General features: G+C 42.4%; 1 protein-coding gene across 1 annotated transcript; it reads left to right on the top strand.

The window, feature by feature from the left end:
- Nucleotides 1–1,144: 1,144 nt before the first annotated feature.
- On the top strand, nucleotides 1,145–11,982 carry praf2 (PRA1 domain family, member 2; the record flags this gene model as incomplete). Its single annotated transcript, XM_084328833.1, has 3 exons — nucleotides 1,145–1,323; nucleotides 7,131–7,348; nucleotides 9,488–11,982. The coding sequence occupies 3 exons, from the start codon at nucleotides 1,145–1,147 to the stop codon at nucleotides 9,625–9,627; spliced, it is 537 nt and encodes a 178-aa protein (XP_084184959.1). The 3' UTR covers nucleotides 9,628–11,982.
- Nucleotides 11,983–12,514: the final 532 nt, after the last annotated feature.

Consider the following 12,514-nt stretch of genomic DNA (forward strand, 5'->3'; position numbering starts at 1 on the left):
TTGGTTGACTTTTTTTATTACATTGGATGCCATTTTGTCACAGGAGAGATTAGCCTCTAGGATGGACCCCAGGTAGGTAATTTCATCTTTCCTTGTGACAATATTGTCACCCACTGTAACTGAGAAGCCGTCGGTCTTGCTGAGTTTGTTATTTGAACCGAAGAGAATGGACTCTGTTTTGCCCATGTGTAATGATAGTTTGTTATCAGCGAGCCATATGCAGATTCTGCCTAGTTCCGAGCTGAGGGTTTTTTCAACCTGTAACTTGTTCTTGTCAGAGACCAGCAGGGCTGAGTCGTCCGCAAACAGGAACAAGTTGCAGTCACAAGCTGACGACATGTCATTTGCATAAATTAGGAACAGTAGCGGTCCTAGTATGCTTCCTTGTGGAACACCACAGCTCACTGTGAGGGGGGGGGATAGGGTACCGTTTACCTCCACCATCTGTTCCCTCCCCTCAAGGTAGGATTGCATCCAGCTCACTGATAGACTATCAAAACCAATTGCTTTTAGCTTGTCAATCAGAATGGAGTGATTGACCGTGTCAAAGGCCTTTTGTAGGTCCAGCATGACCATGCCGCAGTATTTGCCTGCGTCCACCTCTTGTTTGATGTGGTCATTCAAATAGAGAAGGCATGTGTCAGTGGAGTGGGATGTTCTGAAGCCAGATTGGGTTAGCTTTAGAGATAATCTTGCTACAAGATGCGCTTCATCCCAGCACTACCGGCGCACTGCCAGCGTTTTTCAGCTTTCAACCATGGATTAAAATATGAACGTGCGTGGTGATTGTGGTTGGGCGGACAAAATGTTTGATAAAAAACGCTAAAACTGGGTCAATTTCAAAAAAAATATTCCCCCTCTTCATGAAAGTCACAGTTGGCCTAGTCACATTGTTTATTGAACAAAAATACAACATGCAAGTGGGCCTTTAACAATTGTGTGTATTGAGTCGTACTGTATTGTACCCATTCTGCAATCTGTTAAATAAAATGTTCAATCAATCAATGAATGCCATGTTTCTCTCACTGCAAGATACAAGTGCGGGACAAAGCGGACGCTCTTGACGCTCTTGAACGCGCCTCGTCACGGGTCCTCATCTCCCGTTGCATGCCGGAGAGTGTAGTTTGTTATCATTATATAGAAGATGGTAGACGTACAGCCGCCACCCCTTCGATCCTTGGACGATTTTGTTCTGGGTTCGGCCCGGTTCGCCCCACCCGATGTTCGTAACTTAGAAAGATGGAACAACAGAATAATCAACAACCTGTTGTACTATCAGACCAATTATTTCGTATCCGCCGTAGGATTGTTTGTCATCGTCGGGTAAGTTCCATCATTCTGACGTGGTCATATCTGCTAGAAATAGGTCGTCTCCCCCCCCCCCCCCCTCTCTCTCTCTCTCTCTCTCAGAACATGCTGGAAATACATATTTAAAGGCGGTGTTCAGATCCGTTTCATTTGTGTTCTAGCTGTTGTGGCTGTTATTTGAACGCTGTGAAACGTTTGGGTTTGACTCAAACCGTTTGATCATGTAGCTTTGACTAACATGAATGAATGAATGAATGAATGATGAATGAATGAATGATAACTTTATTTAACAGATTGCAGAATGGGTACAATACAGTACGGCTCAATATAATTGTTAAGGGGATGCAGACCAGAGAAAGACGTTTGTCTTGTTTACATCAGGGTCCCCCATTTTCAATTCATAGTGACATTTATGACATACACAACATACATGACATCTATGACATAGGGTGTTACTTATTTTGTTCCCTGCATAGGGATACAAACATGACAAACAGGTATATTGTGACATGCAAATATGCATGTATATGCAAATATACAGTACTGTTACCCAGAGATCCTAACAGAAACTATCACACAGACAGACTGTCATGCACACACACACACAAACACACACACGCAAACTCACCACCAAACAACAATCTATCTTGCTCGTATAGCCTACTCAGTACCTACTGCCTACTCTGTCCTGTGTCAATTCATTCATCCATCTATCCCTCCATCCATCCCTCTCCAACCCCTCCCAGAGTATGGAGTATCTCCACCCTGCCTGCTTGACATTATGATCAGGGTAAATTACAGGTCAGCCGTCTCCACCTTTGTTCTGGTGCAGAATAAGAATCTACTAGGGCTGCTCGATTTATGGCAAAAATCATAACCATGATGATTATTCCGATTGATATTGAAATCACGATTAGCAGCCACGACTGTAACAAATCTTGCACAGTAGCCTAGCTTAGCACAAATGAATGGAAGCGGATACGGACCAGTTAGCCTATAGCTTAAAACTCCAGGAGAGGTGTTTTTGGCCAACAGCCAAGCTAGTAGGGATGGGCATTAAAAATCCAGATCGATTGATCGCATGCTATACTCGAGTGATCGTGTATTACTCGAAAAGGGGAAAAAAATATTTTAGAATAATCTTTTATTAAAAATTTTTTTTTACTTAATTTGGTTCATTCACGTATATGTTTAAGGAAACCTACAAACAGTTATAATCTTACACATGTGAAACAAATATGTAAACAAAAAATTGAATATTCATTTTTTTTCATAAAAAATATTAATAATTTAAGATCGATTTTTCTCATACCTCCGAGTAATTGATTACTCACGCCCATCCCTACAAGCTAGCTGGTCCGTGTCCATATCCGCTTCTAAAAGTGCTTGTTTTTGCCACTGAAACAGAATCTCGCTCTCGAGTTGTTGCAGGAAGACAACACTGGAAGCTGTGGAGTATGAGAGCATAGGGTGGTACAGCCCTAGACTTAGTGATGACAACCAGGCTGAACATTGATAAAGTAGAAGTAATCGAATGACCTATATCTGACCATCACTGTGTATTCTTCAATGCTAACCTAAACCTAAACCTAGACAAAAATGGTAACGTTGTAAAGCGAAGAGTACTAGATGACATTTCAGAAGAGAAGTTCTCAAACATCATGAGACAAACTGAACCATCCAGCCTGGACTGTTCTTTAAACTGCATGGTTGAAAATCTCAACAACACCCACTGGATGCTGTTGCTCCATTAAAGGTAAAAAGAAAAGTCAAGTGACAAAATCTCCCCATGGTTAAATAATAGCAGTGTTGGTCAGACAAAGAGAATCTGTAGAGCTGCTGAACGAAAATGGAGGAAAACCAAGCTCACGGTCCACTGCGATGTATATAACGAAGCCATGACTGCCTATAACAAAGAAATATGAGTGGCAAGAAAGGACTATTTTTCTAAGATTATCACAGAGAATGTTGGAAACTCTAGAATATTATTCTCAGCCATCGACCAGCTACTCAACACTGCCCCCACCCCTCCACAGTCATCTGCATCAAAATGTGAAGAACTAGCATTATTTAAGCGAATATTCGAGTATTGCAAGCCTAAATATTATAAATACATCGCTTCTGACTATACCAACTATAGGCCGATATCCAACCTCTCATTCATCAGCAAGATACATGAACAAATTTTCTCAATACAAATAAACTCCTTTCTCAAAGAAAACAACATCATGGAGGAATTTCAATCAGGCTTCAGAATGCACCATAGCACTGAAACTGCTCTTACAAAAATAATTAGTGACCTCAGAATAAACTCTGATGCAAACAAAGTCTCAATTCCCGCCCTATTAGATCTAAGCGCAGCGTTTGACACCAACTGGTTCAGAACATATATCAAAGGGAGAAAATATTACGTCAGGCTTGGAGATCATTCTTCTGAGAAACATGACACCTACTTCGGAGTTCCACAGGGGAGCTGCCTTGGTCCATTATTATTCTCACTATTCTGCAGCCCGACTGCTAACTAGAACCAAAAGGAGAGAGCACATTAGTCCAGTCTTAGCTGCTTTACACTGGCTTCCTGTAACATTTAGAATTGACTTTAAGGTCCTTCTCCTTACATACAAAGCTCTAAATGGACAGGAACCTAGCTACATCGCCAACACTCTAATAAATTACACACCAGCAAGAACACTGCGATCATCAGCTGCTGGACTACTAGAGGCTCCCAGAAACAGTCAAAAGAGGATCGGTAATGCAGCCTTTATCAACTATGCCCCAAAACTGTGGAACAAACTACCCCAAAACATCAGAGAAGCCAACTCGCTAGACATCTTTAAAAGACAGCTTAAAACATATCTCTTTGCTCAGGCATTTCACTGTGGGGTAATGCAGGCAAATATTTGATGCTCTGTTGTGAGGAGAAGATGACTTTTGACCTAAATCTTATCAAAGTTGTTTAACATTCCAGTTACGTACATCGTGAACATCACCGCCTAACCAAGGTTGATTCTCCTAACTGGGCCATTTTCATCTGATTGAACAATCTTATCACACTTTTTACTGTAACCTTGCTATTTACATTTTTAATTTTTATGCTCGCTTATGCCTGTATTTTTTACTGTTGTTGTATGTCCGTTCTATTTTATAATTTTTAGAAACTTAAATATTTTAAACTATTTTATTATTTGTATTACTGAATGAAACTGTAAACAGCCTATTGGGATGCTAGATCCTAATGTGAAACACTGATTTACCACACCTTGCTATGCTCGCTCATGCCTGTATTTTTTACTGTTGTGAAGCACTTTGAACTGCAACCTCTGTATGAAAAGTGCTATACAAATAAAGTTATTATTATTATTATTATTATACATGCTGCCACTCGGAGACATCATTAGAAAACACAATGTATGTTTCCATAGTTACGCAGATGACACACAATTGTACATCTCCGCTGAACCAAATGATCACACAGATATTAACTCCATTTCTGCCTGTCTCTTAGCAATAAACAAATGGATGACGAACAACTTCCTCAAATTAAATGAGGGCAAAACTGAAATCCTACTAGTTGGTCGTATAACAAAAAGAGAAATGTTACAGAGCAATATGGGGCAACTTACTCCTTGGATCAAACCCGAAGTTACAAGTATTGGTGTTATAATAGACTCAGACCTAAGCTTTAAATCACACATCAACAAGGTGACAAAAACATAATTTTTCCACCTTAGAAACATAGCTAAGGTACGGCCATTTATAAATAAAAAAGACGCTGAAAAACGGATCCATGCCTTTATCTCAAGCCGACTTGACTACTGTAATGCACTCCTCACTGGCCTCCCAAAAAAAACAGAACAACTCCAACTCATTCAAAACTCGGCAGCTAGGCTACTAACTAGAACCAAGGGGAGAGACCACATCAGTCCAGTATCAGCTAACCTACACTGGCTTCCAGTAACATTTAGAATTGATTTCAAGGTCCTCCTCCTTATATACAAAGCACTAAATGGAACAGGACCAAGCTACATTGCAAATTCTCTCGTCAACTATGTGCCTCCTAGAACATTGCGATCATCTACTACTGGTCTATTGAAGGTTCCAAGCCACAGTCTAAGGAAAATCGGGGATGCAGCCTTTGCAAACTATGCACCAAAGTTATGGAACACACTACCTATGGGCTATGGACATTAGGCAAGCTAGATCTCTTAATTAGTTAATATTTTCAAAAATAAGCTAAAAACTTACCTCTTCACCATAGCCTTCTAATACACTCCGCTGTTGATTGTACTGTAGCACAATTTTACTCTGTCCATTCTATTGTCCATTCTATTGTATTGCACTGCACTGTTGCATAATTTTACTATCTATTCTATTCTACTATTTTATTGCACTGTATTATTTTACTCTGTCTATTGCTTTTTATTACAGGTTCAAAACTGTCAGGTATTAAACTGTGTGGGTATCAAACAAGAGACTGTCAGGCTTTAAAACTGTGTAGGACCCAGGCCTAGAACTGCACCCTGAGAGGGAGGTTTGCCCTGGGTGGGAGGTTCGAAGGGTCAAAGTGGGTATCAAACAGGAGGGGAAACTGTCGAGTTTTAAAATGTGAATACCAAACAGAGAAGGTAAAAAGACGACTTTGAACTGTTGAACAGTAATCTTTTTTTGCTCTGTCTATTTTATCTTACTCTTTTGTCTATTTTATCTTACTCTTTTTATTATTGTCTATTTAAAACTGAATCAAACCATAAACAATGTGGCCTGTTGGGATGTTAGATCCTAATGTGAAAAACTGTGATTTTATATGTCTGCACTTTATGTGCTAATTTTATGCCTGTCTTTTTTCTGTTGTGAAGCACTTTGAGCTGCAGTTTCTGTATGAAAGGTGCTATACAAATAAAGTTGATTATTATTATTATAAGGAGGGTTCTATGGATAGTACGCTTAGCGTTACCGTGAAAAGTTTGTTAAGGTTAGCATTATCTAAAATCTAAAATGGATTGCTGCTGCCATGCTCTTTAATATGTAGTGTATACATCATAATAGTTTCCCTAAATAAGTACTTGAGCACTACTTGAGTAATTCATGAGAGTACTCGATCTGGGAAAACATTACTCGTGCCCATGAGTCAGGACAAAAGACTTCGTCAACTTTACCCACCTTCCCCCAATCTGACCCACCCGTCTGGGGTCGCGTTCGGACCGGACGCTCCTTGGCTACACCGGTGATCAATCATTTTTGCCATCAGCAGTGATTGGTCAGTTCAGGACCGTTCAGAGCCGGAGGTGGTCATTTGATGGAGGGGCCTGTCAAATGACACTCGCCGGATATATTGTCTTGTAACTCGAGAACCAAAGCACGCAATTTTGGTTGAGTGTGGTGGCGATCGAAAGGCGGCAAATTCAACTTTCAAACAGTGTATTGGATGATTGGCGAAATATGCAGCCCGAGCCGACAGACGAGAGCAAAGTGCCGCCACGCACGGGCATGACGGCCCGTATGAGGGCCGTTGGACATTAGTATTAGTTGAATTCATGACGTTGTGTTTGGTTTCTCTCAGGTATTTCCAGTAGGATTCATGACGTTGTTTGGTTTCTCTCAGGTATTTCCAGTAGGATTCATGACGTTGTGTTTGGTTTCTCTCAGGTATTTCCAGTAGGATTCATGACGTTGTGTTTGGTTTCTCTCAGGTATTTCCAGTAGGATTCATGACGTTGCGTTTGGTTTCTCTCAGGTATTTCCAGTAGGATTCATGACGTTCTGTTTGGTTTCTCTCCGGTATTTCCAGTAGGATTCATGACGTTGTGTTTGGTTTCTCTCAGGTATTTCCAGCCCTTCCAGCTGCTTCTGGGGGCCACGGTCGTCACCTTGCTCTTCCTGGGGTTTGTCTGGGCTGCCGAGAACCAGGCTCCCATTCGCCGTTTCCGTAGAAACCACCCGTCAGTCTGCCTGCTGGCTATCCTATTGGCCAGTTACCTTCTCCTGTCAGTGCTGGGTGGCGTGGCCGTGTTCCTGTTTGGAATCGCTTTCCCTATTCTGGGTAAGACGTACACACACACGCACACAAACATTTAGAATCTTTATTTATGTCCACATAAAGACAATGCAATCGGTTGTGTGATAGTAAAGGGTTAACCTTCTGTCGCGTGGCAGTGAAAGGGTTAACCGGCTGTTGTGTGGCAGTGAAAGGGTTAACCTTCAGTTCTGTGTATTGTCGCAGTGAAAGGGTTAACCGTTTTGTTAGCGCGGCAGTGAAAGGGTTAAAGGACACATATCATCAGTGCAATTGGACATTGTGGGTTATCCTGTTACATTCGTGCCCAAATTGGCAATGGCAACCAAAGTTACACACACACACACACACATAGGATGATGAACCTGACAATCAACACACAGCTCATGGGTACAGATAGCAGCGTCTTCTCCAAATTGCGTGGTGTTACGGTTCAGGTAGGTGTGCTGGACCCAAATGCAGAATAGAAGATGCGGAAACGATGGTTGCTCTTTCTCAACAAAAATACTGTTTCTTTATTTTGAAACGTTTAGAGCAAATATGAGGATGTTTTGAGACGCACAGTCTCCACAATAATGAGAACGGCTGAGACGCACAGTCTCCACAACTCGATATAATAATAAACAAAACAAAACAAAACAAGATTAAACATAATCGAATAAGGGCAGACGCAGCATCCTCCAGGCCGGGAGCGATGCGAGACTCCATAGTAGACAGCGTACTCACGGTAACGTTAGGTGAAGAACTGACAAAGAGCGAACACAACAACAGGTGAGAATTATGAAGGAGAGTCAACTACACACAGCAGGTGTTAATTAGCAATCAGGACAAATTAGGAGAGAGGAAAAGGGTGAAATACTCCAGGGTGGCGCTAGGGCTTTTACTCCTAAGTGAGAGCAAACGGCCCAAACGTTACAGCGCGGCTGCCAATAATAGCTGACATTGAGCAATATCTTGCTAACTGTTTGGCTCTTCCCTTCGGAAGACCGGCCATCTGAAGGCCTCTAACAACACCCAACTTATGAACATGACCCAGGCTTCCAAATATGAAGACTAAAAGTTTACAGTTGTAGCCCAGTTGTGATATGGTATGCTCTAACAGTTGATACTTCAACATTTTGGTTGTAAAGGCTTCTTCTAGACTGTAGTCAAACGTACAGCCAACTTCTAGAATGAGAACCTGTCTGTTATTCTCATTAACAATAACAACATCGGGGGTGTTTGCTGAAATATCAGAGAACAGTGAATTGTCACTACACAGATTGAACATACATGGCTTCACACTGGTGTGCTTATACAGCTTATATGTTGCAGGTGACCCGAGTGTGGAACTGACACTGTCTGCAATCAGATCCACGATCCTATCATGCTTACAAATGTAGAGCCCTTTGTATGCCTGACAACCATTGAGGATGTGAGACATGGTTTCTGGTGTATGCAGTGTGGGCTATGACTGCCAGGGAGCCAGATGGAAAGGTTGAGCTTCGATGGTAAAACCTGTAGCCTAGCTTTTAAAGTGAAGAAGATGATGATGCTCTCATCAATAGCAAAACAAATTTTAAACTGCGTGCGAGACAGAGTGGTCAGCGGCAGGGAGACAAGCAAGCTTCCAGTTTAAGCTCAGTCCAGTGTTGACGTTGTTGTTGTGCCGACATGAGATAGCCACAGGCATTGGTAACACACACACACATACACACACACACACATGCACACACACACACAGACAGCAGATGATGAATACTGTTAAGCTATATGCTGCTTAAGTCTAATATCTCTCTCCCTGTCTCTCTCTCTGTCTATCTCTCTCTCTTTCTGTGTCTCTCTCTGTTTTATGTCTCCCCTCCCCCTCTCTCTCTGCCCACCCCTTCCTCTCTTTTCCCCTCTCTCTGACTCCATCTCTCTCTCTGCTGTATGTCTCTGTCTCTCTACCCCCTCTCTATCTTTTCCTTGCTCTCTGATTCTATCTCTCTCTTTCCTCTCTCTCTCTCTCTCTGACTCCATCACTCTGCGCCCTCTCTCTCTGTCTATTCTCCTCTATCTTTCTGTCTCTCTTTCTCTCTTTGTGTGTGTTTGTGTACGTGTGTGTCTCTCTCTGTCTCCCGTTCTCTCTTTCTCTCTGTGTGTCTCTGTCTCTCTCTCTCTCTCTCTCTGTCTCTCTGTCTCTAGTGGTTCTGGTCCATGCATCGGTGAGGCTGAGGAGTCTGAAGAACAAGCTGGAGAATAAGTTGGAGAGCATCGGTCTGAAGAGGACACCCATGGGACTCCTCCTGGAGGCGCTGGGCCAGGAGCAGGAGGCCGGCTCATAGGAGAGGAGAGGAGGAGGAGGAGAGGAGGGAGAATCTTTACAGAGAGGTTGAGACAGGAATGAACGGTGACAAAATAGAGGTAAAAGAAGAAAGCTTAAGTTGAAGGAGAGAGAGAACAGAACCGAATGTATATCGGACAACTGAAGGAGAATTAAGAGAGGATTAAGAGATGGAATAACAAATAGAATGCATCATACCAGAAGGTTTCAGGGTTTCCAGGTGATGGTTGGATGCTCTCTGGGTATTTCTCCAGCATGACCGCATTGTTATTTTGCACATATTGATCATCCTATGGATATTGGAGCCAAAAGAACATAAGTGCAGGAGGTTTTGACTAATTTAAACATTTCACTAACTTCACAGTCAAAGACATCTCTTTGGCAAGTTAGTCTCTTACTTAATACGTATGTTCTTTGACAGAGTTACACGCCGCAGAAGTACAGATAACTGTACCTGCTGGAAAGTGAATGAGAACGCAAACTAAATATGTTTCGACTTTAGTTATGTATCAAGAACAGGTTTTTCTTGTTTTTCTTTTTCATCAGTACGTCATTTACAATGCCACTATCCACGTCTTAAGATAAGTCTGCCATTTTTATTCTCCATACTGTAAACATGGGTGGACGACCCGGGTCTCATGGGTGTAGAGCATTCCCCCTGGAAATAAAAGCCGGCTACTTGAAGGCTCGCCAAACAGGATGATGGAAATTAGCAGAGATATTGATGTAGCTTTTTAATTCCAGCATAAATGCAGTGTGTAACTTAAATACAGATGTAAACACTTAAGCTGTGCTGTGTTGCTGTAAAGAAATGCAAACCTTCTCCTCTCTCTGCAGCTTCCTCAGGTTTTTAAGTTGAGAAGGACTGACAAAAGAAACAACATATTATATGAAGATAAACCTAAAAAAAAAACACTGAGTCAGAATGAGGATGTTTGGTGTTCAGAACAAGTTAACACTGAAGTCGTAGAAGACTAGAAGCCGTCTCTTACAGCGAGGCCTAGAAAGCAGCCATCCCTTACAGCGAGGCCTAGAAAGCAGCCATCCCTTACAGCGAGGCCTAGAAAGCAGCCATCCCTTACAGCGAGGCCTAGAAAGCAGCCATCCCTTACTGCGAGGCCTAGAAAGCAGCCATCCCTTACAGCGAGGCTTAGAAAGCAGCCATCCCTTACAGCAAGACCTAGAAAGCAGCCATCCCTTACTGCGAGGCCTAGAAAGCAGCCATCCCTTACTGCGAGGCCTAGAAAGCAGCCATCCCTTACAGCGAGGCTTAGAAAGCAGCCATCCCTTACAGCAAGACCTAGAAAGCAGCCATCCCTTACAGCGAGGCCTAGAAAGCAGCCATCCCTTACTGCGAGGCCTAGAAAGCAGCCATCCCTTACAGCGAGGCCTAGAAAGCATCCATACCTTACAGCAGTGTTTCTCAAAGTGGGGGGCGCGCCTTGAGATTTAGAAAAAAAAAAAATTGGATTACAGAAAATTATCACTAAAGTGCTATCTGTTGCAGCTGCAATGTTCTCCATGAAAATACCATTTCTCAAAATCTGAAAATCATTATTTAATAAAACAGAAAAGGATCACCAAGTTACTCTGGATAAAAAAAAAACTTTACAGACAACATTGAGACAAAGCTTCCTGACACATCTCCATCCAAACTCTTGGAAGAACTCTTTGAAATCTCATCTGATACCACCTAGAGAGCTAGTTTCAGAGTGTGGTGCTGAGTACCAAGTATCTCATCTCATGGCCCACCAAGTATCTCATGATGCAGCAGTTAAGGTGTTGATACCATTTAGCACCACATACAGTATCTGTGTGAAGCTGGCTTTTCATCCATGACAGCTCTGAAAACAAAATATAGGGCCAATTTGAAAGGTCACGATATTGGTGTTTACATTTACATTTAGTCATTTAGCTGACGCTTTTATCCAAAGCTTGTTCTGTACGACAAGCCATCAGGAAGGGCACAACTCTATCAGCTGAGCAACAATGTTCATCAAAGTGTTGAGTGCTACAGTGTAGGTTAGTTTATTAGGACAAGTGCATGACAGTACGGTTAGTTAGGGTTAGATTTTAATATTTTTTTTTATTCAGATAATGGTTGAAGAAGTGCGTCTTTAGTCGACGGCGAAAGATTGGACGTGTTTCGGCTGTCCTAACTGGGGTGGGTAGTTCATTCCACCATTGTGGGGCAAGGACTGAGAATAGGCGACTTCTCTTTGATGACCCTCCCGGAGCTTGGATAGGAGTAGGTCTGAGGCGGCCAGAAGATGCAGAGCGTAGGGGTCTTGAGGGTGTGTAGTTAGAGACCATTGACCTGAGGTAGGCGGGAGTGTTATTTCAATAAATTTAAACATGGCCCATTTCATGACTATTTTGTTGGGGCGAGGGGGGGGGGGGGGGGGGCAAAATATTTTGGTCCGCCAAAGGGGGGCCTGACAGAAAAAGTTTGAGAAGCACTGCCTTACAGCGAGGCCTAGAAAGCAGCCATACCTTACAGCGAGACCTAGAAAGCAGCCATCCCTTACAGCGAGACCTAGAAAGCAGCCATCCCTTACAGCGAGACCTAGAAAGCAGCCATCCCTTACAATGAGGCCTAGCAAGATGGGTTTGGATTTATTACTTAACTTATACGTCAGTATTACGTCAGTTGGTTCAGGATCAATGCTGTGACTTAACAAGTTGGTAAATAATTTAAATGCAAAACGACAGTTGGATGTCCAGTCCCCTGAGAGTGAGTGACATATCTGAAAGGATTAATCAATATGATTACTTCATTACAGTAGACTAGGGGCTGTTCAAACTGACCGTTTACAAAATGTCCACAAGTCCGTCCATTAGCTGCTGTGTGGCTACAGTATATATGACAAACGTTCAAACTGCTAATA

This window comes from Notolepis coatsorum (assembly GCF_963971535.1).
Source record: "Notolepis coatsorum genome assembly, chromosome: 14".
Lineage (NCBI taxonomy): Eukaryota > Metazoa > Chordata > Actinopteri > Aulopiformes > Paralepididae > Notolepis > Notolepis coatsorum.